Source organism: Bombyx mori, chromosome 27 (assembly GCF_030269925.1).
Source record: "Bombyx mori chromosome 27, ASM3026992v2".
NCBI classification, from domain to species: domain Eukaryota; kingdom Metazoa; phylum Arthropoda; class Insecta; order Lepidoptera; family Bombycidae; genus Bombyx; species Bombyx mori.
Genome location: NC_085133.1, coordinates 6,979,890 through 7,006,655, shown reverse-complemented (window position 1 = coordinate 7,006,655; position 26,766 = coordinate 6,979,890). Strand labels below are relative to the sequence as shown.

The 26,766-nt window shown below is 37.8% G+C and overlaps 2 protein-coding genes and 1 long non-coding RNA gene across 10 annotated transcripts in view; 1 reads left to right on the top strand and 2 right to left on the bottom strand.

Annotated features, from left to right (window-relative positions):
* LOC101735591 (epidermal growth factor receptor kinase substrate 8) overlaps positions 1-15,410 on the bottom strand; it is a 63,436-nt gene extending 48,026 nt beyond the window's left edge. For all 8 annotated transcript variants that reach the window (XM_062676556.1, XM_062676561.1, XM_062676559.1 and 5 more), the window contains exon 1: positions 15,269-15,410. The gene's annotated coding sequence lies outside the window, so the exon portion shown is untranslated. The remainder of the gene's footprint in view (positions 1-15,268) is intronic.
* Positions 11,507-12,193, bottom strand: LOC134201512 (uncharacterized). Its single transcript, XR_009976851.1, has 2 exons — positions 11,768-12,193; positions 11,507-11,705 (listed from the first exon to the last, which is right to left on the bottom strand). It is a non-coding gene; the product is annotated as an uncharacterized LOC134201512 (long non-coding RNA).
* Positions 15,411-15,559: 149 nt separating the features above from the next.
* LOC119628420 (Na(+)/H(+) exchange regulatory cofactor NHE-RF1) lies at positions 15,560-16,586 on the top strand. Its single transcript, XM_038021357.2, has one exon. It carries the CDS (start codon positions 15,560-15,562, stop codon positions 16,064-16,066), a length of 507 nt encoding a protein of 168 aa, XP_037877285.2. The 3' UTR covers positions 16,067-16,586.
* Positions 16,587-26,766: the final 10,180 nt, after the last annotated feature.

Genomic DNA, 26,766 nt, shown 5'->3' with positions numbered 1-26,766 from the left:
TCAACTGTGTAACATCATCATCATCATCATCATCATCATCAGCCTTTATCTGTCCACTGCTGGACATAGGCCTTCCCCAATGCCTTCCACATAATGCGGTCCTCCGCCTTCCGCATCCAACGACCTCCCGCCGTGCGCACTAAGTCGTCAGTCCACCTGGTTGGAGAACGCCCCACGCTCCTGGTACCCATCCGTGGCCTCCATTCGAGGACTTTCCTCCCCCACCTGGCGTCGCAGGCTCGACAGATGTGACTCATCGCGATTCAGGAATTATTGAATTTACGTGCAGCGACATCTGCTGATAACAAACTAAATAGAAATAATTGTAAATCATCTTTTATAGTATGAGGTAGCGCCCTCTGTGAATTGATATTTTAACTTCACGTTTCATTTTTTCGTTTCATCGAGTTTGAAATAGCACCCAACGATTCTAAAGAAGTTTCACTTCAAAAAAAGCAACAGAATATTACATACGATTTTCGAATCAAATAATAAATCTGGTATGTAACAAGATAAACTTGTTTTGACTCAAATAGTTAGAACTAGACATAAAATTCCTATCTAGGAGTCTCATTGCGCTTGTAATAAGCTTGTTTTACTAAAAACAGTTAAATCGTGTTGCATGAATATTGTTAAGGACGCGTTTGGTTAGGATTGGAATTTCAAACATGCTCGCAAGTAGTTCGGTGCTCGTAATGAGAAAAAGAAATACCAAAATTATCTTGAAATTGTCACTAGAGTCGTACATATGGGTCGAGTTAGTGTGAGTTTTCTAACGTTTTCGATAGCGTAAAAGTTGACTTTAATTTGTATGGAGTTGGAACGTTTGTGTACGTTTGCCGCTAGGGGCGCTGTTCCAACTGCATACAATTAAGAGTTAACTTTTACGCTATCGAGAACGTTAAAAAACTCGCGCACACTGAAGTGTATTTATACGACAGTATCAAAGAACTCATTCGAGAAATATATTTATTTTAGTTCTTATAGGGACGCACGTAATGATTCGACTAATGCTTAGTTTAATCCTGTTTGGGCTATGTGGAACCCATTTATCATATCGAGGGTTGAAAGGTAATTTGACTTAAGCGACATTCTTGCAACTTTGCTGGAGAGTCATTTAAAGTTTAAAATTTGGATAAAATATCATAACAATAAAACTTCTTCAGTTATTCGAACGGGATAAACTTCATTGAAGGTCAATTAAAAACATCGAATTATAATACCTAATACCAATACCTGTATGAATAATACCGAATACCTAATACCAAATAAAACGGATCTTTAATTACAGAGATAAATGTCGCGTATCAAGAGAAACCTGTCGCTAAAACCAAAGGGCTTTTCACCCGATTAGTATGGATCCCTAAAACCACATTTACGATTTAATCTTGCGTTTATTCTTTTCATTTTATTATTATTTCGACATCACTACATAGTATAAAACAAAGTTGCTTTCTTTGTCCGTCCCTATATCCCTATGTATGCTTAAATCTTTAAAACTACGCAACGGATTTTGATGCGGTTTTTTTTTTAATAGATAGAGTGATTGAAGAGGAAGGTTTATATGTATAATAACATCCATTAAATAGTGGAGAAATCAATAATAAATTACAGTTTCCGAAGCGAAGCGAGGGCGGGTCGCTAGTTTCCAATATTTCACCGTTTCCAAAGTCACTCGGTGTCGTTTGCCATTAACATTGACAACAATATTTTCATAGCACTCAAGCGAGTAACATTTATTTTGAAAAAAGCTATTTATAAATATAAAATCGTATCTAAACTAAACACAAGATTGAAATGATAACAGCTACTTATTTACATTCATAGGCTCCGTTCTGTGTAATACGATTTGATCACATAAGATTAATAATTAAAGATAGCGAATTCTTGAAATCAATGAAACCTTTATATATTATAAAGGCGTGTTTGTTAGTTGAACATACGAAAAATGAAATTTATAAACGAAAAAAGAGGTTTAAGTACAAGTTTAAAAAAACCCATTAAAAATATACTTGCAAAACTTGGTAATCAGAAAATGATGATTTGTATTTTGTATTTGCATTAAATAAACCAATGCACCTAACCAAAAGTACTCTCCAGACCATGCCAGGTTCACTAGTAAAGAATGTCTTAATACATAAAATAAGTGTATATTTTATTATCATGTAACACCTAGATCGCATTGGCAGAGAATATAAGCAACTAGCTTTTGCCCGCGACTCCGTCCGCGTGGAATAGTTAGTTAGTTTGGCATAACGCTAAATTTTACCTCCCCCTTCATTTACGTAGAAAGTGTAAATATTTTGAAACATTCTTTATTGGTGCTCCACGTGTATTGGTCTTATTGGTGATATTATATAGCCTATAGCCTTCCTCATTATATGGGCTTAGATAGCCCACTGAAATAATTTTTCAAATAGGACAAGTAGTTCCTGAGAATAGCGCGTTCAAACAAACAAACAAACTCATCAGCTTTATAATATTAAGTATAGATTAGTAATTAGTACAAATATCCATATTATTAATCAACAGCGTTGATCAATAATAAGTTGACTTGAACTTCGATGAGGAGATGTTCTTGGAGTCCGTGGTGCTGCTTCAGAGGTCCTGTAAGGCGGAGTGACTATTACAGGAAATTATAGTCTCCACGAAAACGAATAGATCGGATATGAGTTTTAAAATATTCAACAACTAGATGACCCGACAGACTTCGTAGTGCCTCAATCGATAAATAAAAGACCTAAGCTTTTTTGTAAAATAAACTTAAAACAAACAAAAGGAATCCGTCCGACGGTGTACACATCAAAGGAAAAACAAAATTGTTATTTTTATTTAATTCCCGAGCATTTTCATAATTATTTACCTTTTAAACCTTTTCTGGACCTCCACTGATAATTCAAGACCAAAATTAGCCAAATCGGTCTAGCCGTTCTCGAGTTTTAGCGAGACTAACGAACAGCAATTCATTTTATATATGTACTTATAGATTTAATTCCGAGCATGTTTATATTTATCTACCTTTTAAGCCTTCTCTGGACTTCCACAAATAATTCAAGACCAAAATTAGCCAAATCGATCCAGCCGTTCTCGAGCTTTAGCGAGATTCTTTTTTTATTTTTTTATTGCCCTTGTAGGCATACGAGCATACGGCCCACCTGACGGTGAGAGTAACGAACATCAATTCATTTTTATATACAATAGATTATTTAAAAAAATATTCATCAACAAAAAATTACAAATAACCGACAATATTGCCCGACGTAGCGGAACCGAGCCGTTACGGTGCCGGAAGGAACCGGACGTGAAACCGTTAAGCGTATTATGGATAAATAGGATACGCTTATTGTGAAAATCGTGCCAAACGCCTGTACGTAAAATAATGATTGGACTAGACAATCACACTACGACCCTACAGAAATTCGAAAATTATCAATATTTTATTAGATATATGTAGACTAGGTGACTCGACGAACTTTGTTCCGCCTTAGAGGCAATAAAGGAGCAAGCAGACTTTTGATTTTATCAAGGTAAATTTTTTATTTAGATAATTAATGTAAATTAAAAAAGCAAGTATTGTAATGATACTTTATTGGACATATATTTTAGTTGTTGTTATTAGTATTATATTTTCTTGTTCTTCTTCAGTCCTTTCGCTCGCAATGTTTCGAACCCTAGTTGCATTACGGCTTCGTCGGGAAAGACTGGATCGTGTTGGTCGCGGCATGGCTATCTCAATGATTACCTATCTCGGCACAATAAGCCAATAGAAACTCGAAACAAACACATCAATCGGTCAACTTCAAAATTCTACTGTAATTGACCATATACTACATTACGTTTAGCTGTCAGTTGCGTTTTGTTATACCACGTTTTATGTCACGCCCCACGGGAACGTGATAAAAGTCCTTCTCCTGGTTCTAAGCTACCTCCCCACCAATAGTCAGTCAAATCAGTTTAGCCGTTCTTGAGTTATAAATAGTGTAACTAACACGACTTTCTTTTAGATATATAGATAGATACCTACATAAATATGTAGATTTAATAGAAGACAACCCAGTAACCATTGCAGGTTTTGATTAAATAGCAATAGGTCATTTTGAAAATGCCATGTAGTTAGTTCTTTAAGCATGTTATTGATTTCCTACTCAGCTAGTCGCGATCTGGTATACTCGAAGTGGTTCGGTGGTGGCTAACCAGTATCAGCCGGAGAAACCACGGAAAGAGATGCTAGAAAAGACTTCATTTTTTTCCCTACCTCTTCACTCGCAACCTAAGAGGCTATTCCAGCTACGCCCGGACGGCTGGGTGAGCTCACGCCGAGGCTCAACCTGAGAGAATTTGCTAACACTTGCTTTGCTAGCCCTAGCAAGAGCAGTGCTTCGCAGAATCTATAGCCGGATTGGAATCGCGACCCACTGAGAAAATCCGGCGGGAAACTGAGTGGGCTGTGTCTACGGGTTAATTCGCTCGTCTAACTGTTCGTCGTAATCGACGAGGCATAAAAGCACTGAGCGTGAATCAAGGGGATCCGACAAGACATGTTTCGGGCGAAGGCGGCTTTGCGTTACAAAGTCGCGATCGGATAAAAAGACTAGGATGGTCGTAGGACACAGATATTTTATATGTCTATAATAAAATCATCAGTTCTAAGTTTCTCCGCAACAAAAATGAATGGTTCAATTGTAAAACTAGTTGTCATTTACACTTGCGAAGCTTGGCCATTGGGAGGTCCCCTAAATGAGTGCAGTAGAATGACTTCGAGCAGGGAGAGATGGCGGGGCATCGTGAGACGCATCAAGTCTGCCCCTTCCAACACTACATGACGATCACGACCACTCTGTCAAGAGTGACACGATTGAGAAGAAGAAGGTAATTCTCGCACAGCAAGAGATATAGCGAAATAGAAAGCAATATACGAGGTCAAAACCCAAAAGGTTGTAGGTTGTAGCTACACAGGTTGTAGCTTTTTACTGGTGGTAGGGCCTCTTGTGAGTCCGCACGGGTAGGTACCACCACCCTGCCTATTTCTGCCGTGAAGCAGTAATGCGTTTCGGTTTGAAGGGTAGGGCAGCCGTTGTACTTAATTGAGACCTTAGAACTTATATCTCAAGGTGGGTGGCGCATTTACGTTGTAGATGTCTATGGGCTACAGTTACCACTTAACACCAGGTGGGCTGTGAGCTCGTCCACCCAACTAAGCAATAAAAAAAAACACAGGAATGAATGTGCGTATTGTTTAATTAACAGTTAGTTCTAATAATCAAAACATTCGAATGCATTGCAGCAGAAACATTTTTACTTCAAAACATTTGTGTGTTTTGAAAGTATGCAACGCGTTGCGTTACTGAATCATTTATTAATTATCATTGCACAATAATTATTACACTGTTACCGTGAATGAAAAACCTGTTTCAATTGTAAAATATTTATCGATAAATAAATGATTGCCAGTCAAATGGCATCACGGAAATTGTATACGCTTGGAAGTCGTCAGGGCTTAACGGATAAGACTTTCAGAGCGTCTGGGTAATGTCACTAGCAAGCCCGTCAGGTACCAATTATCCCTTTGAGCGCGAACCGTAGATCGACTCTGTATAAACTGCGGAGTATCGGAATACCGACTACCTATAGCTTTTTTTCTTTTTTCTTACCTAAGCTGATGGCCTTGAGAGGCTATTATACCGGATCGGAAACGCGACCCACTGAGAAGATCCGGCGAGAAACTCAGTGGGCTGTGTCTGAGGGTTAATTTACTCGTCGAGCCCTTCGTCGCAAGCGACGGGTTCGACGAGAACGATGACCGGTGCTTGAAGTACCTAAAAGCACCGTTAGTGGATCGGGAGGATCCGTCGACTATAGCCCAGTTTGATATGTATTATGTATCGACTTGTACGGTCGTGTCTTAGCGCACGCATGTATAACGTTTTTCATAAGTTAATAAATATTTATAAGACAATTTAAAATTGTTTTGCTGTGAATTTAGCATTGATTTTTGTATTTTTTGTTAAGTTAAAGTATTTTATACGGCACTTTTTTACCAAAATTCTATAGCTATTTCTGCGTAATATGTGAAAATAAGCTCAGCACTAAAAAGGTTAAGGAAATACACAAAATATATAGGTATTTGTTACTGTTTATAAAGGACATACAATTGAAACTTGAACGTGTCTCTAGGTTTTAATGGCATTCGTGTTGTAATGTCCAACGGAGCTTCGTCTACAAATATAGTGCATTTAAAATAGTAGTTGATAGGTAAATAGCATTGTCGAAGTAACGCTATGTTTTTATAGACGAAAGGAAATATATGAAGTTTCAAGCTAGCGTGTCAGCCCGCTCGCACGCTTGCTTATTTCGTAAGAATGACAAGGACAGTTGACGATCATGCCACATGCCAATCTGTACACGTAATTCCTAAGGAATGTTCGAAAAACGTAATCCGTGTTGGGGGACATTTCAAATGCATTTTTCAAAGGGTTTCTTATTATCTATATATTAATACGCGAAGCAAAAACTTTGTATCCCTTTTTACAAAAATTGCGGGGACGGAGTAGTATAAGATTTTCCACACTTATAGAGAATATAGAGAAGAAGTGCATAATGTTAATATTTTTTTTAAATAATGCATAAAAGATACATTAAATCAATAAAGAAAACATTACGCACACTACATATTTGACGCACACACGCATGCATACTATATTTACAATATATTTACTGTCAAACTTTTTTCTTGACGTCTGTTGTCAAATTGAGAATAGATTAAATATTGTTTGTCTTTGTTAATATTTTTTATAGTGTAGTCTTGGCGAAATTTGTGATTATAGAAGTATAAAATACAATCATAATAGTGTTCAAACTTACAATTCTAATTAATTATAGTCGAATTTCGACTACTGCGGGACCTCTAGTTCTATTTAAATAGCCTAGTAAGGTTTCGCTAAAGTAAATATCATCGTACCTATAAATGACCTCATAAAATATTAAATGCATTTGACTTTTTGTCTGAATAGTTCCATTTGATATTTATTGTGTATTGGAATCATACTGAGTTTCTCGCCGGATCTTCCGATGCGGTGGTATATTCTGCGAAGCACGGCTCTTGCTAGGGTTCGTGTTAGCAACGTCGTCAGGTTTGAGCCCAGTGAGCTCACCTACATGTTAGGGCGAAGCTGAAATAGCCTCGCAAGGCTATAGGGGAAAATAAAAGTCGTAGCGAGTTAGCGAGACAAAATTTTCGCGACAAAAAAAGTTCAATTTTAAATTATATAATTTTTTACATCTGCCTTCTGGAGACAAGAAAAGAAAAAGAAATTCTGATCTTAACGAAACCTGCCGTCTATAGGTTAACTTCTACAGCGAGATAATGAACTAAAATATTATTGAAATGACAATTACTTCAGTTTACTTTAAGAGATTCCTAGAGAATTTCCAACTTGTCTGTCTGGATTGATTTTAATGGAACAGAAAGCATAAATATAATACGAATTCAAAAATTGAAATTTTGATAAGAATCCCGTCAATCACATTAAGACGTATTCACATTACTATGCGAGAATTTTCTATATTAAAATCATCGTGAAAGTTGTTTTGTTTATTTAAGTTTACTTTCACATAATACTTTTAAAAGTGATTTGTAAGGAATTGCCTTGAGCTCAATAGAGTATGTAGGTGATTATAAAGGGTTTAGAGAGATAGAGATAATACGCTTTATTGCACAATAAAACACAATTGACATTCAAAAACAGTCAAAAAGCAGATAGATTTGTACAATAGGCGGTCTTGTCGCTAAAAGCGATCTCTTAATTTATAGAAAAGGTTGTATTCATGATTTCATTGATTGTAGTTGCGGTTAGTGTCGAAGGCATACTACTAGAAGATATCATCATCATCATCATCAGCCTGTATCTATCCACTGCTGGATGTAGGCCTCTCCCATAGTCCGCCACAATGAACGATCCTCCGCCTTCCGCATCCAATGCTTATATGAGTCGTCTATTATCAAAGGTGGCAATCTGTGCATTTGAACAAAAAAAAATTATTGATATGTCAATACAGATTTATTTGAATATAATCGTCTCCTTCAAAGAATACGGTTCAAAACCTGCATTAAATAAAGGTTAATAGATAACCTGTTATTTATCTAAGATGTCGTTCCGAAGAGTTTTGTGACTGCCAATGGAATACAAAGTCAATAATTCGTTTTTCTGATTTACCAATCATTGTCCAAAAGTCAGATTGCCGCTTTTGATAATAGTCGACTCATATGCTTAATTCGATATGCTTCATTGCAAATATGAACAAAACATATTTTTTTTGTTTTAGACAACAATTCCTTTAAACCTATCATTAGTTTTAAATGATTAAAATGAAATCAACGTCCGTTATTTAAATTGGTTTTAAAGGTATTCAAGTCGACCTTGTCACGTAACGACTTATGAAAACCGGTACGCAAATATTTGGAATTCATTCAATGCTTGCCTTCATTAGTACCTACCTACTTATATATATATATATATGTATATATAGTTACGTGTATTTATTTACCGTAACTTTGCTAAGCTTTTTTTTTATTGCTTAGATGGGTGAACGAGCTCACAGCCCACCTGGTGTTAAGTGGTTACTGGAGCCCATAGACATCTACAACGTAAATGCGCCACCCATCTTGAGATATAAGTTCTGAGGTCTCAGTATAGTTACAACGGCTGCCCCGCCCTTCAAACCGAAACGCATTAGCGCTTCGCGGATTCGCGGCAGACATAGGTGGTGGTACCTACCCGTGTGGACTCACAAGAGGTCCTACCACCAGTAAAGCTTTGATTCTAATAGATTTACATTTAATTCGTTCGGAGATTTAACTTTAATTAACAATAATAACTATCACAGAGGCACTCAGTAAATTGATTTATTATGGTAAAAATACATTTTCGGTAATTCGATATCTTTACATTATTGTCTAAGTACTTAAATTTTATGACTGTTTAAGGTCATTTAATATAATAAATAAATTATTTGGTATGTATTTTAAAAAGCCGATTACTGGAGACACTTCGGGGGTCTTGATTGGAATTTGATAATAGGGTCGCATTATAACTTATACTTATAACCACATCTTACTTATAACTTATACATAATTTATAAGTCAGCACATGTGGTTGTACTCTCAGCTAAGAAGTCAGCAGTGGCAAATATTGCATTCATCCGATTATGTGGCAAATCTAGATCTCGATTCCATTCATTATGACAACGATACGTCACAATAAGCTCTTATCGCAGCCGCCGCTGATGGCACTCTTGACCTGGCTCTCGGAGTAGTCAGCAATATTCGACGACCTAGGCATGTTTCTTTTTGAATTAATGGGTGGACGATCTCACAGCCCAACTGGTGGTTAAGTGGTTATTGGAGCCCATTGACATCTACAACGTAAATGCCGCCACCCACCTTGAGATACAAGTTCTAAGGTCTCAGTATAGTTACAACGACTGCCCCACCCTTCAAACCGAAACGCATCACTGCTTCACGGCAGAAATAGGTAGGGCGGTGGTACCTACCCGCGCGGACTCACAAGCGATCCTACCACCAGTAAAAATTGAATTATTGAATTTAAATTACATATTATAAGCTGTATAGTAAATTGAATTATTTATGAAATCGAATTAAACGAGATGAGATGAAGACTAATTTAATTGAGATTTTGAAAATGAATTCGTAATAGGTATTCAATATAATGTTTCGCTTCAAAATTTGCGTTAATTCAAATCATTCGCTACACAGGATGTATTTATCTCTGTATGTTATCGTAAGAAGGATATGTTGCGTGTTTAAACTATCTACATATAGTATGAAATACATTGTATTAAGTTAACAAAAATATCCGACAATTGACAAAAATAACAATTTATGTTTTTTTTTATTTTTTTTATTGCCTTTGTTGGCAGACGAGCATACGGCCCACCTGATGGTGAGTGGTTACCGTCGCCCATGGACTTCAGCAATGCCATGTTCTGGTGTAGGTTTATACGTGAATACAAAAAGAACAAACTCTTATTATTTTGGTAAGAAGTTTGTATTAGTTCCTTTCCTTTTTAGGTTTTTTCGGTCCTTCCCTACCTAATCGATGATAGCCTAAGGGGCTATTCCAAATAGCTGTATAGTGTGAATAGTGAGCTCACGGGCTCAACCTGAGAGAACTTGCTAATACTGACCCTAGCAAGAGCAGTGCTCCACTGAATCTACCACCGGATCGGTATTGTGACCCATTGAGACAATCCGCCGAGAAGCTATGCCTAGCAAGAACAGTGGTTTGTGTCTATGGGCTAGGTTGCATGTCAAACTTTATGGTCGAATTCGTCGGATTTCACGAGAACGGTGACCGGTGCTTGGAGTCCCTAAAAGCACGGAGACTGGATTAAGACAATCCGGTAGCAAATGCTTAAGGCAACGGTGACTTTGCGATTCCCGGTCGCCTGGGTTGGTTAGCGTGAAGCAGTAATGCGTTTCGGCTTGAAGGAAGGGGCGGCCGTTGTAACTATACTGAGACCTTAGAACTTATATCTCAAGGTGGGTGGCGTATTTGCGTTGTAAATGTATATGGGCTCCAGTAACCACTTAACACCAGGTGGGCTGTGAGCTTGTCCATCCATATAAGCAATAAATAAAAAATCTACATCTGACCAGACGGCCACGATCGATAAATAGGTTCGCGCCACGACGCTTTAACGAAGTGACAATTTGAGCATTATAAAAAACTATATTAAGCTTCTATATTAAATAAATAAATAAATAAATATTTACTAACAATCACGCCACGTTACCTGGTCCTGTAATAAGTTCGTAAAGAACTTGTGTTACAGGTACCAGATGACGGAAATAAATGTAATAGCCCGAGAGCCCGTGGGATCTACCTGTATGTATTTGACCAGACCTGAATTTTCGTACATTGAGACCCCTATACCTACCATGCATGAGGTGGGGACTCACTAAGCTCAAAGTGGTCGACGCGCCGAGCGCTCAGGTAGGACAGGTACCGATTTTGACGGATTTTAAATCCATTTGACCACGTCTGCCGTTTTGAAATTTTGAAAATATATGATTATTATTATCGGAAAATAAGAATGGCAGACCATTATCGCGCATTTTACTTTGTGGCAGACCACTTTGAAAATGCTAAATTGCATTGAAAATGCAAAATTTTGAAAGTAATTGACTAGATCTGCCATTGATTTAATAATATGTTGTTTATTATAGTCTTAAAAACTTATATTGATCACGGCAGACCTCTACATTGCGTACATACATCAACATATAATAAAATCTTAGCTACTACCCGGCCAGATGTATATTATGTTTTCCGTTCACTGTTTTAGAGGAATATAATTTACTTGCGATTTACTTTAGCAATGTATTTACCGAAATTAATATTTTTTTATATTATATATACTAAACTTCATTAGTTAGACAATTAAGAAGTGAATTTTTTATGGAATAATTATAAATAATACGGTACAATGCTGATCAAAAAAGAATTCAATTCCTCATTTTTATTTCGTCAAGACAAAATTTAAAAGTGTTAAATCAGTTAAAAAAATATATCATGCATGCATTACATATTATATATATATATATATCAATCTTCATTCATCATCATCATCATCGGAGTCATCTTTATCGTTAGGCGACTCGTCTTCATCAACCATTGAATCGAATACTGCAAAAATAAAACATAAATTGTAAAATGAACGTAAATTCATCTGAACATGAACAACTTACCAGGAACATTGGTGATTAAGTCACTCACAAAATATGGAAGTTGGTCACCTTCGAACCCTTTGAAGGCATATATGTTGTCCTGCTCAATCCAACCATACTCCAATGGGTCTAAAGTTGTCAGTTGCTTTTTGTAAGCATTTCTCCAAATAGAAGAAATATAGTGGGCCCTCAAAAGTTGTTGATAAAGCTCACTCTTATGCGGTGGTATTGAGCTTGCCTCAAATTTTTGATTTTTTTTTCTATAATTTTCATTGATGTCTGAATATTTATAGTTGCTAACGAATAGCTGGAACCTTCCATCATCTACATCACTAGATTTTTTGGCATTGTATAGCTGGCAAGTTAAATGTTGAATGATAAAAATGAGGAATTGAATTATTTTTTGATCAGCATTATACCGTATTATTTATAATTATTCCATAAAAAATTCACATCTTAATTGTCTAACTAATGAAGTTTAGTATATATAATATAAAAAAATATTAATTTCGGTAAATACATTGCTAAAGTAAATCGCAAGTAAATTATATTCCTCTGAAACAGTGAACGGAAAACATAATATACATCTGGCCGGGTAGTAGCTAAGATTTTATTATATGTTGATGTATGTACGCAATGTAGAGGTCTGCCGTGATCAATATAAGTTTTTAAGACTATAATAAACAACATATTATTAAATCAATGGCAGATCTAGTCAATTACTTTCAAAATTTTGCATTTTCAATGCAATTTAGCATTTTCAAAGTGGTCTGCCACAAAGTAAAATGCGCGATAATGGTCTGCCATTCTTATTTTCCGATAATAATAATCATATATTTTCAAAATTTCAAAACGGCAGACGTGGTCAAATGGATTTAAAATCCGTCAAAATCGGTACCTGTCCTACCTGAGCGCTCGGCGCGTCGACCACTTTGAGCTTAGTGAGTCCCCACCTCATGCATGGTAGGTATAGGGGTCTCAATGTACGAAAATTCAGGTCTGGTCAAATACATACAGGTAGATCCCACGGGCTCTCGGGCTATAAGATTTTTTATTATACACATACACATATTTAATATACATCCATAACCCTGGAAAATACATTTATATTTATCATACAAATATCTTGCCTTGGCGGGATTCGAACCCGCGACCCCCTTGTGTAGTGACCATGTCACTTACCACTACACCAGACGGCCGTTACATATTTAAATTATATTATTCTATTCTTCAACTTATACTTCGAGAAATATACTGATATGAATATTACTGTTTACCTCATTATTGTGACGTGTGTGATTCGATCTTTACAACCAAAATGATAAGTGAATTATCAGAACTATGGATTAAATGTGATAATTATAGGTATTACCCAATTCAAAAGTATGTTATGGGTTATTTATTTTCTGTAATGCAACAGAAAATCTAATATTAACACTCGTTTTGTAATAAATCAGTAAATATTTGTAAAGTTGACGTAGAATGAGGCCATGTTTATTATCGGTTTTTATATTTCGAAAGGTTTGTATTTTATATTATATGTTAGTTTTTCGAAATTTTGAGTTACTTAGTGCTTATTAGGCAACATTTTTAAAGGGATAATTTTGAGAATGTGCGTACAGGTTAATCAATTTGTTTCTCTAGTAATTTCTTAGGTTTTCTTCAGTTGTAGGCAAATTTAAAAGTACATTTTTTTAATTTTTTTATTGCTCAGATGAGTGGACGAGCTCACAGCCCACCTGGTGTTAAGTGGTTACTGGAGCCCATAGACATCTACAACGTAAATGCGCCACCCACCTCGAGATACAAGTTCTAAGGTCTCAGTATAGTTACAACGGCTACCCCCATCCTTCGAACCGAAACGCATTACTGCTTCACGGCTGAAATAGGCAGGCAGGTGGTACCTACCCGTGCGGACTCACAAGAGGTCCTACCACCAGTAAAACTACTATTAACTACTTACTATTACTACTATTACTATTTAACTACTGAAATGAATCATGTTTCTGATGTTTCGAAATATTTTACAGTTCTTGTCGTCACGGACGTCTAAGGCGTTATTTATTCGTCGTCATTTCAATATATCGTTAACTACCGTCAATACTGAAAAAAAAAATATTTCTTTTGAATTTCTTTTCAGAACGAACTAATATCTTCTTAAAACTTCGGAATGAAGATAATTATAGTAAAAAATCCGAAATTAAGCCGTATATGTAGTAAGTAAGTAGTAGTTTTAAATGTGAACTTTTTGCTTATCCAAAGAATAGCTTTAGTGTTCACGATATTTTCTTGTCCCTCCACTTGACTAAATACGCAAGATTCATTCTTATTAATAACTCTAGTAAATCAACATACATGTAATTATGCATATTTTTAATATTAATATAGTATTCATAGTTCTAATAGTAAAGTTCTAGATGTAAATAAGCAAAGATAACATTATACAGATAATCTTCTCACTTCTGTTCGTTAACCGATTTTCTCTCTATAGGTATATTGGTTTAGCTATTGACCAGTTTTAGTGTTACCAAGTAAATTATTTTTTATAGTTAATAGTTAGATTAAATAAATAAATTAAATTAATTAATAATTAAGTGTCAGTTGACGTTTTTTCGATAATTGGTCAAAATTTTATTCACTCAATAATTAATATAAAAATTGTAGTGAAACCAAAATAAAAGTCAGGACCTAACGAATACAAAATACCTATATAGCTTAAAATTATTGTAACATTATTCAGTTAGGCAATGGAATATTAATTTGTAGTTTAACAATATGCTGCAACTAATGAATTGTTCCACAGCATTAGTCACATTAGTATTGTCTACAGGAACTCCATATACGTCTTCTAACTGTCAATTCCATTCAAGCCATTCGTCATTGCATAAGTCCTGTTACTCAATCTATTAGTCCATTCAGTCGTCCCTGCTTTCGAATTCCTATTTTTCGTAACCCAAGATTAAGGGCCTAACGAATAGCTGTTATCTGATGTTTTGTGTTTACCATTGGTCATTTGTAATCAGTGTTATCAGGTTAGAGCCAGGCAACCGTGGCGAAGCATTGGCCGTGTGTGAGCGTCCTGCCAGCGCCATCTATCGTTCATTAGCTTGCAACATCATTTTGTTAATGTTTTTCTTTGATTTTTTTTTAAATATTCACGTTTGTTTACGATATGTTTATCTTAAAACGTTCGCGTGATGTATTAATGCGTTAGCATTCTGATAACAACGTAATACGTTGTCACGGATACGGAAAATACACAACACAAAGGAATGTGGTCGTCACAAGTCGATGTGGCCGGCTGTTTCACACGGGAAACTGTTACAATTTCTCTCTCCTAAATGGCGGTTCGTTTTCTAGATTTCGTTCTTGTTAGTTTGTGCGATTCACAGACGTGGATACGGGAAAGCGGCGCGGCCTCGATCCTTGGCGGCGTGCGTCCGTTCTGACGTGTCGGACTGCTTGAAATCTGCAGTCCAACATCACCCTTAGCCCCCGAACTTCAGGTCTCTTACTACTCACCCTTGATTCCGAAAATACGTTAATGTCACCGCACCCGCAACTCGTGGTTATGCACAACACTCGCGACGGCAGCTCGCGCTTCAGCGGCGATTCGGTACGCACTGGAAGAGGCCGCGGCGGCACCGGTCCTCTCCCGCACCCCGCGCCCCGCACACCTGAACAACGACAGCCTTCGCAGGTGCGCCCGCGGCGAGAGGGGCGAGGCTCCAAACGAGGAGAGCGCGGCGCGCGCGGCCTGCCGTCAGTCCCCGAGAGCGCGCGGCACTGTTAGCGCGTACTCCGACCACCGACATGTCCGCGAACGGGTCGGCGGCCATCGAGCCACGACTCTGCCACGTGCGGAAGACGCCAGACTTCGACGGCTACGGATTTAATTTGCACGCAGAAAAAGGCAAACCCGGTCAGTACATCGGTAAGGTTGACGATGGCTCTCCGGCAGAGACCGCTGGCTTAAAACGCGGCGACCGCATCCTCGAAGTGAACGGCCACAGTATTGCCGGCGAGACCCACAAGCAAGTGGTGGCTCGCATCAAGGAGCGGCCCGATGACGCCGAGCTGCTGGTGATAGCACCGGCCCCGGGGGACCAGATGCCCGATTTGGACGTGCCGGTGCCGGAAAAGACCCCTCCGCCTAGCGAAGCGCCCCGGGACAGTCCGTCGCCGACCGAACCTCCTAAGCTGAACCTGCAGATGACCGCGGCCGAGATGCGAGCACATCTCGCCGCCAAGAAGAAGTTCGACCCTAAGAAAGTGCCGATGGACCTTAGGTCCAAGTTTGACATCGTGAAGAAACTGTGATGGTGCGTGATGAGTGTGCAGTGTGCATCGACTCGGCGGTGTTGTTGCTTGTTGTGCCGGGTCGTGCTGTGGCCCAGACCGGTCGCGTCCGCCGCGCCCCTCGCCCCTCGCCCCCCTCACACCGACACGGATAGCTTCTCGCGCGATTATCACATGAATGTACACAAATAATGTGGAACAATGACATCAGTTTGGAGTAAAGGTGCGGGCCGTTCTCGTCGCGGACGCGGCTTCGTATCGTATCGTACAATTTATTATGAATTTTATTTTACATCAATGTAAAATAATAATTTAACTTCCTCGAGAAATTGCCATTGATTTGTGTTATGTACATTAGTACCTATTCCGCCAGGGAGCGTATTATAGTTAACGTAATAATAAATTTATAAATATATGTAATTTATTATATGAATACAAATCGTTTTGATTTTATTGAATTGATTACATAAATGTGTAGTTAATAGTTATGGTTAAGTGCAATTATTGTTTTATTATTATGAATAAATTTGTTTTAAAAGCAGCCCGGTTTGTTCTTGTGGCTTTTGGTTTTAATAAGCAGTCTCACTTGTTTGTTTCCCACATCGCGTATGTAGCGAAATGTGAATTTCCATTTCAATATGTATGAAGTCAGGTACAGAATAAACTTAATGTGGTAAGTTAAGATTGTGATCACGTAGGAAACTGCTGCGAAAGTTAGCGGCGAGCGACTTACTGGAATTTCAAAACTGTTCCACCAATGTTTTCTTTAAATCGACTAAATAAGCACATGCTTAAAACAATATACTAGTTTACTAGCGACTTATCCAAAATAAAATTGTTTGAACGCTTTTTTCTATCCTACCTATGCTGATAGCCTTGAAAGGCTATACCAGCTTTACCCTAACGCGTAGGTGAGCTTTCGGGGCTCAAACCGGAGGTGTTGCTACCACTGGCCCTGGCAAGAGCAGTGCTTCGCAGAATCTACCACCGGATCGGAAACAGAGATCAACGTACTACCAAGACGTGGCAACAGTGTTCGCATGTTATCAAATAGCTTAATGACCGAAAAAGTAAATTAGCAGCCGACAATTCGAAGATAATTTAAAATTCTATTATATACACTATTCTATTATATTCTATTACATACACGATAACAAGCATTGCTGAAAAATTACATCACGATTTAAAGTTTAATGCGCGGACTAAATACGCGCGGTGTTTGTGCCTTATGGGTGTGAGTCAGCGCGGTTGTTGACCCCAAGCATGATGCACGTCCATTGCGGGCTCAACATGAAATCATGACTTTGAGAAAGCGGCACGACATGAGAACACTCTTGTCGTGTCCGCTGGAAATTACATACCCGATCCTGTAGACCGAATGGTAAATAGTCGACGTCGCCCAAAACACGACATAACGGTTCCTCCCGATCCATTAACGGTGCTTTTAGGTACCACAAGCACCGGTCACCGTCCTCGTCGAACCCGTCGCTTGCGACGAAGGGCTCGACGAGCGAATTAACCCACAGAAACAGCCCACTGAGTTTCTCGCCGGATCTTCTCAGTGGGTCGCGTTTCCGATCGGGTGGTAGTTTCTGCGAAGCACAGCAACACTCCGGTTTGAGCCCCGTGTGCTTCACCTACATGTTAGGGCGAAGCTGAAATAGCCTCTCAAAGCTATCAGCAAAGGAAGGAAAAAAAATGAAATCATTTTAACGATGGGTAGGTATTAGTTTGAAGCAAAATTAATATTGTTTCCGTTGGGAGTATTAGTGTCGTTTTCGCTTTGGGAACAATCCCCTTATGAGCTCCATGTAATTTAACGCCACGCCAATAAGATAAGATACCTTTACTGGTTGATAAGAAAACATTTTTGCGTATCTCGTTAAGTTTAATGATAAAATACTGTTCTGTATGTAAACTACCCAGATATAATAATAATGTTGGCGTGAATATAATTATGACGTATTTTCAACGGTTACATGACGTATAATGTGCAATTTAGCAATAATAGCAAATGTACGTCTAAATATTATCCACTGAACATGCTTACAATTTATTGTTTAAGATGTTCTTGCTACTAAATCTATATTTTAATTCTTGTCTGTTTTTTTTTTAATTTCTTGTAAAAACGTGCAAATTTAGCGTGAAATAGACTATAATTTATTGCACATGAACAAAATAACACATGACGAATAAGACAAAAATGCAATGGACGGTTATATCGCTTAGAGCGATCTCTTCCAGACAACTACGGCGCGTGCAGTTGACATGATTTTTTTTAATTTTTTTTACTGCTTAGTTGGGTGGACGATCTCACTGCCCACCCGATGTTAAGTGGTTACCGGAGCCCATAGACTTCTACTATGTAAATGCCGCCACCCACCTTGAGACATGAGTTCTAAGGTCTCACTTTTCACTACGGCTGCCCTGCCCTTTAAACCGAAACGCATTACTGCTTCATGGCAGAAATAGGCAGGGTGGTGGTGCCTACCCGTGTGGACTTGCAAGACGTCCTACCACCAGCAAACAAATCAACAATAACTCTCGTAAATCAGTGAGGTACTTGTGGGCCTTTATATAAACACAATGCATAAATAATAAAAAGAAAAATATATGTAGTGTAAAATAAATAAACAATTTAATATTACAAAAAAACTATATTGTTCTTATAAAAACTAATCAATAAAATACTAGTGTGTTGTGTATAAAATATGCAACGATTTTGAGATCGATTTTTTTTTAAACTTTATAAATCGATTTCAAAACTGGTTTTATTAACTTAACGGGAGTTTTTAAGCCTTGGCCTAATGGTTGAGGCCAGTGGAATAATCTTACCGAGTAGTGTGGCTCTGTTGAGCTTAAATCCACTGGCTGGTCATTACAGAAATCCAGACCTTTACCTCCCGATGCGGGAGGCGGTATAGTTATTGTAAATAACTGCTTGCTAGTTAACAGTCGTATTTATCAACATATTAATATTTTTTTTGTGATTGAGGCATTACTGGTGGCCCACAGGCCTTTCCAGTTTCATAAGGATAGGTGAGCGAGCAAAGGCTCAGCCAGAAGTGTTGGGATTTGCTAACAGCTACCCGAGTGCCTACAAGGGAGACCTAGACCAGTTCCATAGTACAACTTTTGCCTTAGCCTTAAAACCTGAATGTGCTACGCTTGGCTTGTAATCCAAATCCTAAAGATCTAAAAATCTAAAGACCTAATTAAAAATAAAGATATGAAAATATGATTTGAATAAAAATGAATATTTACATTTTAAATGGATCTAAAGAATTAATTGAAAACTAATGATGCAATTATCACATTTAGGTTATCCGAGGTCGCCTCTAGTCCCGCATTGCACGACACTAAGGCTATCTATCTAGTTGATTAAAAGCATACGTATTTCCCCATACGCGATCCAGTAGACCGAATAGTAAATAGTCGACGTCGCCCTAAGCACGTCATTACGGATCCTCCCGATTCATTAACGGTGCTTTTAGGCACCTCAAGCATCGGTCACCGTTCTCGCCGAGCCCATCGCTTGTGACGAAGGGCTCCGCGAGTAAATTAACCCATAGACACAGCCCACTGAGTTTTTAACCGGAGCTTCTCAGTGGGTAGCGTTTCCGATTCGGTGGTAGATTCTCCGACGCACTGCTTTTGCTAGGGCCAGCGTTAGCAACACTCTCGGTTTGAGCCCCGTGAGCTCATCTACTAGCTCGGTGAATCTAAAATAACCCCTCTAGGTTACTAGAATCGGTAGGAATATAAAAATATTCGTATTTCCTTGAAATACTTTTTGTTATTGTATTTTTTTTTCGGAATAACCGCTGCGCGCGTCGCACATAAAAAGTGGTCATTCGGTCAGAGCGGCCCAGACACTGTCATTGTTTGCTCGGACTTAAAGTTTGTTTAGTTTTACGCTGTCCATATTACACACCGAAATTGTTAGACGAGCGATTTATGTTTCATATGTATTTTAATACGCTTTTTTTTTTTATTGCTTAGGTGGGTGGACGAGCTCACAGCCCACCTGGTGTTAAGTGGTTACTGGAGCCCATAGACATCTACAACGTAGACGCGCCACCCACCTTGAGATACAAGTTCTGAAGTCTCAGTATAGTTACAACGGCTGCCCCACCCTTCAAACCGAAACGCATTACTGCTTCACGGCAGAAATAGGCAGGGCGGTGGTACCTACCCGCGCGGACTCACAAGTGGTCCTACCACCAGTAACGCTTACGCTTTTATTAGCTTCAAACGCATGTATGTTTGTAACGGAATCTTTGAACATGATTTTGACCCCCTTCAAAGTGTCGGATTAACTCGAAATTTGGTATACTTATTAAGGACCGATGACAATACAATATTAAAAAATATATTTGAAAGATAATAATTGAATAAATTGAAATTCAACTAAAAAATGAAAAATAAATAATAGTTTAAAAAACTGCGTGGTATCAGTAGTTATAAATATTTTATGAACAGATATGAGCAGAAGGGTTATTCCGACAATATCCTGAAAAGCAACCCACGCTTTTTTTTTACAATAAAATCATTTTTTCTTACACTATTTTTAATTCAAATTTATTAAAATTTTATTTTCTATTTTTTACTTGGATTTTCTATAAAAGCGTATTTAGTTAGTTTTTTAGACTATTATTTATTAAGCTATAGTTCCGAAAACGCTGATTGAATGACAAAAAAAAAAACGAAAATAATGGCGCGCCTTTGTAACTTTTTATTCTTATTGCTCTGGTAAACAGACGAGCGTACGGCCCACCTAATGGAGAGTGGTTATCGTTGCACAGAGAAGTCGGCAATGACAGGGTCAAAGTCAAGCCTGTATCTACTGCTAAGCTTTGCGAAATGGCTCTTTTAAATACGGCTATGACGTTTTGTGGCAATAAAGAAAAGCATGACGCGTGCGGTACCGCAATAGATGCTCCTTTCGATCCATTAACAACATTATTAGACGCCTTCAGCTTTAACACTTGGAGCACTCTTAGGGACCCCAATAACCATACTCGTCGAACTCGACAAAGAGTTTAACGTGCAATCTAACCCATACATCACCCCGCTGAGTTTCTCGCCTGATCTTCTCAGCGGGTCGCGATTCCGATCCGATAGTAGATGCATTAGTGAAGCAGCTGCTCTTAATCTTTCAGGTTTCCTTTAGAGTCACTCGGGCACCTTTTATCAAGTCCCACCCTGACCTCCCACATCCCACCATATCTCATACCCATATACCATACCCATTACAAGTCCCACCCTGACATAGTGATACTTCGGCCTTCGGCCACCAGTAGTGCTTCCTACAAAAAACACGCATAGTGGTTTTTGCCATGATACCCTCTTATCCTTCGTTCGTTTCTGATGATAGTACACCAAGTAAGTATAAGTAACATCAACCAGCCCATTTCTACGGCGACTTATCTTACGACTTATCTCTCAAGACATGCGACGGGATTTACGTTCTATTGCACTCTATTCTCTAATTCTACGTCCAAAGGCCAATTAAGACCAACCGTAAGCGCGAGTAATAAAAAAGACGGCTTTCCCACCCATCAAACCGGAACGCATCATTACTTCCGTATGTAATTATCTCATTACCAACGATGTTAACAATAATACATTTATAATGAAAAAATAAACATGCAAAATAGGTAGAAATAGCGTTGTAGATAGACTATGCTGCTATGCTTACTCTGTCTACGCTTGGTGAGAATCTTCTGAAATTTCCCTATTATAAGTTAATTTGATCAAAAGCAAGAGCAATATCTTAATATCGACACCAATTTGATTGATTATGATCGAAAATAATGATATAGTGCTCTTTCCAGATCATCGTAGAGAAACTTCTTCTGTTTGTATAAGCTGAAGAAATTCTTCATCAAGCAACATTCGAAGATTCTCCCGAGTGAGGATTTGGTTAAATTGCTTGGCTATGCCTCTCGTATTGCTAATGTTCTTGACCTATAGACCTGACCCGAAGAAGTGTTAGAGTCTGAGTATCTAAAGTCATGTTTTTCTATTGCCCTATGCTGTTAATGTGTTCTCCATATTGAATTGAGGGTAATGATTTTTTGTCGTGCATCGTTGCATCACTAAAAAGAAATTCCAATTTTTAAGCCTTGTTTAATGTAGCCGAGGCTTTGGACGAGATAACAGCGGATGACATCATCTGCAGATAGTGTAATAGTTATTCGTGTGTGACTTATCTACTGAAAATTCAGAACATAAAATTATAACTATGTTTTTTTTATTGCTTAGATAGGTGGACGATCTCACAGCGTACCTGGTGTTAAGTGGTTACTGAAGTCCATAGACATCTACCACGTAAATGTGCCACCCACCTTGAGATATAAGTTCTAAGGTCTCAGTATACTAATAGTTACAACGGCTACCCCACCCATCAAACCGAAACGTATTACTGCTTCACGGCAGAAACAGACAGGGGTACCTACCCGCGCGGACTCGCAAGAGGTCCTACCACCAGTAATACGTAAATTATAATTTTGCAGGTTTAATTTTTTAGATTAGAATTAAAGAAAAGAAATTAAAAAGAAAAGACGAACAGTTTTATTTGGCGTGGAATCTACAAATTGCCTGAAAGATGCAAAAAATATGTAGCCAGCGATAGCTAATACTTTAAACGAAATGTTTTTTACTTTCCCATTAGAAACTAGTGATTTATTTTCACAAAAAAAGGCTCATTTCATACCGGTAACCTTGGTCTACAGCGGGCATTATCCTTGAGGCGACTAGCACCATTTCCTAAAGCAGCAAGCATCCAGAAGGTTCTTCAGGCTTCCATTTCTTTAGCAGCGGTATCAAATCTCTTCTTCAATAAAATAGCCACCGTTGTTGATAAATGAAAAGCCAATATTCTCTGCGATGTTCAATTATGTTCAACCTTGAGTGTTTCCTGATGATTGCAGCGTTATTGTATAGTCGTACTATTTGTCCCTTCACAATTAAACTGCTAATTATATCGTTCCCACGGCTCGTGCTGGACAAATGCAAATTAAATTAAGTCTTGTTTGGTTTATACTTTTAGGGATTAATATCATTTACCTTGGCGGTCGAGGAAGTCTAAACGCACGGAATATTTAAAGTTATCAAAAGAACAAAACTAGGTAATTTGGCTCAGAGATCGTTCAAACATCTAGTGTGATAAAAAAAAAAAACAGGAAATACCCAATTGACTCGGTGGTTTTGTAGTTAGCGCTCCTGACTGCCGAGCCGAGAGTCGTGGATTCGATTCCGATAGCGGGCAAATATTTGTATGATGATTTGTTTGCTCTTGAAAGCCCACTGCTCTTTTTTGTATTTAATGTTTTGCATTTTTATTTATTTTGGTGTATAATAAAGCATACTCTTTCTCTCTCTTTCTCTTAATATCTATTTAATTGTATATAAGTATGCATATCAGTCTTCAATTCCCAAAGTTATGAATTCTAATTTGTCATTATTATTGTTTTTATTACTATCCTGCTCTTTCCGTATTTCAGCTGTTTTTGTATTGTGTCCTCCGTATTTTTTGCATAAACGTGTTTTTTTGTGGCCTTATTCGTTTGGTTGTTCGTGCTGAATGCATTCGCTAGCAATTTTCGACAGAATTGAAATTTGTTTTTAGGGTTCGAGCCATCAAAAGTAGAATTAAGTGGAACCTTTACACAGCTATTCTGTTTGTCCCTGTCCTAATATCGTGTCGTGCGACACTTAACATTGTTTTCTTATTCTCGATATTAAAGTATCTTGCGAAAGGAGTTCCTAAAAATCGCAAACATCTCAGTTAAGCCAAAAATAGTCAAAGGTTGAATAAAATAAGATGGTATTCTCAAAAATTACTTTATTATTATTATTTTTTTTTTATTGCCTTTGTAGGCAGACGGGCATACGGCCCATCTGATGGTGAGTGGTTACCGTCGCCCATGGACTTCAGCAATGCCAGGGGCAGAGCCAAGCCGCTGCCTACAAATTTATTTATTATACCTTCACTTGTATCTAAATCTATAGGGCACTTTCTGTGACCTTTTTTCCCTACCTAATCCCTAGTAGCCGGGCTATTCCAGCTTCTCCCTTACGGGTAGGTGAGCTCACGAGCTCAACCTGAGAGAATTGCTAACACTAACCCTACTACCAATATAATCTTTATAATATCAAGCAAGTTAGTTGAAGGAAACCTGAACTTAGCATATTAGTGGGCATTTCAAAAATATAATATATTTGTATTTTTTTTTTATTGTTTAGATGGGTGGACGAGCTCACAGCCCACCTGGTGTTAAGTGGTTACTGGAGCCCATAGACATCCACAACGTAAATGCGCCACCCACCTTGAGATACAAGTTCTAAGGTCTCAAGTATAGTTACTACGGCTGTCCCACCCTTCAAACCGAAACGCATTACTGCTTCACGGCAGGGTGGTGGTACCCACCCGCGCGGACTCACAAGAGGTCCTACCACCAGTAAAACAAACAAACTAATACTTGCAGGTAAGGCATAAACCGTTACATACATAATGTATGGGCCTTAATTTTTTTCATCGTTTTAAGTTTGTTTTGTCGGACATTCAAAATGGGAATGCCAACATCACTTATGATTGCACTGATATATTTTGAATTAAAAATCATTTTAGTAATTACTCTTTTATTTATAATAATATGATCTTTCAATTAATTACGTCTTCCTCTAAATTAATTAATTTTGCTTACATATTTTAAATAATCAAATAATATTAAAACTATTTTTAAACATTAAATGAAATAATTTTATCAATATTATGACGGAATCTTGTCGCGCGCTGTGACCTTTGTTTATATCTATCGCGAGCTCGCAAGGTCGATATGCGAGGGCGTTGGCTAAGTGTGCAGCAAGACAGTGGCTCTCAAATTTTTTGAATACTTATTATTATATTATACGTATCCGATCGATTTGGTACCACTTATCTATTTCTGTTGAAACAGAGTGGGAAACAACGACTGTTGTATTTTTTTTGTATTGCCTAGATGGGTGGACGAGCTCATAGCCCACCTGGTGTTAAGTGGTTACTGGAGCCCATAGACATCTACAACGTAAGTACGCCACCCACCTTGAGATATAAGTTCTAAGATCTCAGTATAGTTACAACGGCTACCCTACCCTTCAGACCGAAACGCATTACTGCTTCACGGCAGAAATAGGTAGGACGATGGTACCTACCCGCGTGGACTCACAAGAGGTAACTCACCGGTAAAGGACTCACCAGTAAATTGTAATACATACTATATAATATATCAATGACTATTATTACAATGCAATTGAGACTTCTACATCAAGTTTTGCTTAATTTTATAAAAATACTGATGGTGGACGGAATAAATTACACTGGCGGTAGGACGTCTTGTGAGTTTCCTACCCCGCCTATTTGTGTGAAGTGGAACCTATTGGTTTGAAGTGTGGGGCAGCCGTTGTACTGTAAAAACGGAAACGATTATAATGGCATTTAGGTTGTAAATGTCAATGGACCCCCATAATCACTTAACACCAAGTGAGCCGTGAGCTCGTCCATTCATCTAAGTAATAAAAAAATTGATATTTTCAAATTCAAATTATTACTTTTGCGAAACTAATGTAAAAATGCAAAATAATTTAATAATTGTATTGATTGATTTTGCATTATTTAATTTATAAATAACTCGTGTTGAAATTGTTATAAATACATACTACGTTTTCTATATTGTTACTTTTAATATAATATTAAAAATATAAAGTTTGAAATGCAATAATCAAAACAATCTTAATCTTGTAATAACAGTGCAAATATTAAATGGATAACTCCCACCCCATCCGTAGCACGTTGGTAATACCAAATTTTCAACTCAATAAAGTCGAATAAACTAAGCAGAATAAAAAAAGCAGATAAAGCAAAGGAACAAATCTACAAAACGAAATAGTCATTTTAGATGATTTTAAACTTTGAGAGCCGCAGATAGTGAGTTACGAAGGCTGTCATCTCAGAATTTTTTAGATTAGCTAGAAGCAGATAAAACATAATATTCCATAAAGCTGTTTCTTTTTTTGCTAAAAAGCAAATGAAATCATATTCTTTAACGCAAGGAAGTCGATGCTAAATAAGGCTCAGTGGTGTCGTATGGCAAACACAATTTGAGATTGTTTGAAGAGTGTTCACGAGTGCTCATTGTTATCAGCCCGTGTATTTCAGTCCCTTTTCAACAAACGATGTAAACTAATCAAAATTGTATGTGAATATTTCCCTTGAGGAAAACCCAACCGTATGTATTATATTAAGAGACAAAAATAGTATTATAATTTACATAATATGTGAAAATTACAAAATATATCTTTGTTTACCAGAATCGTTCTTGACAATTGTTTAGAATGTATATACATACGAAAGCATTCATAATAATTTGAAAGGAAAAAAATAATTAGAGCCATTACGACTGTTTGTTGCACAGCAAACATGGATTTTGAAGTCGTCGTGGCCTAGAGGATAAGACGTCCGGTGCATTCGTATCTAGCGATGCACCGGTGTTCGAATCCGGCAGGCGGGTACCAATTTTTCTAATGAAATATGTACTTAACAAATGTTCACGATCGGTAATGTAATAAAAATCAAACCCACAAAATTATAATTTGCGTAATTACTGGTGATAGGACCTCATGTTAGCCCGCACGGGTAGGTACCACCACCCCACCTATTTCTGCCGTGAAGTAGTAAT

Coding starts and splice junctions, on each gene's coding strand:
- LOC119628420 (XM_038021357.2), top strand. CDS start 15,560: ATGTCCGCGAACGGGTCGGCGGCCATCGAGCCACGACTCTGCCACGTG.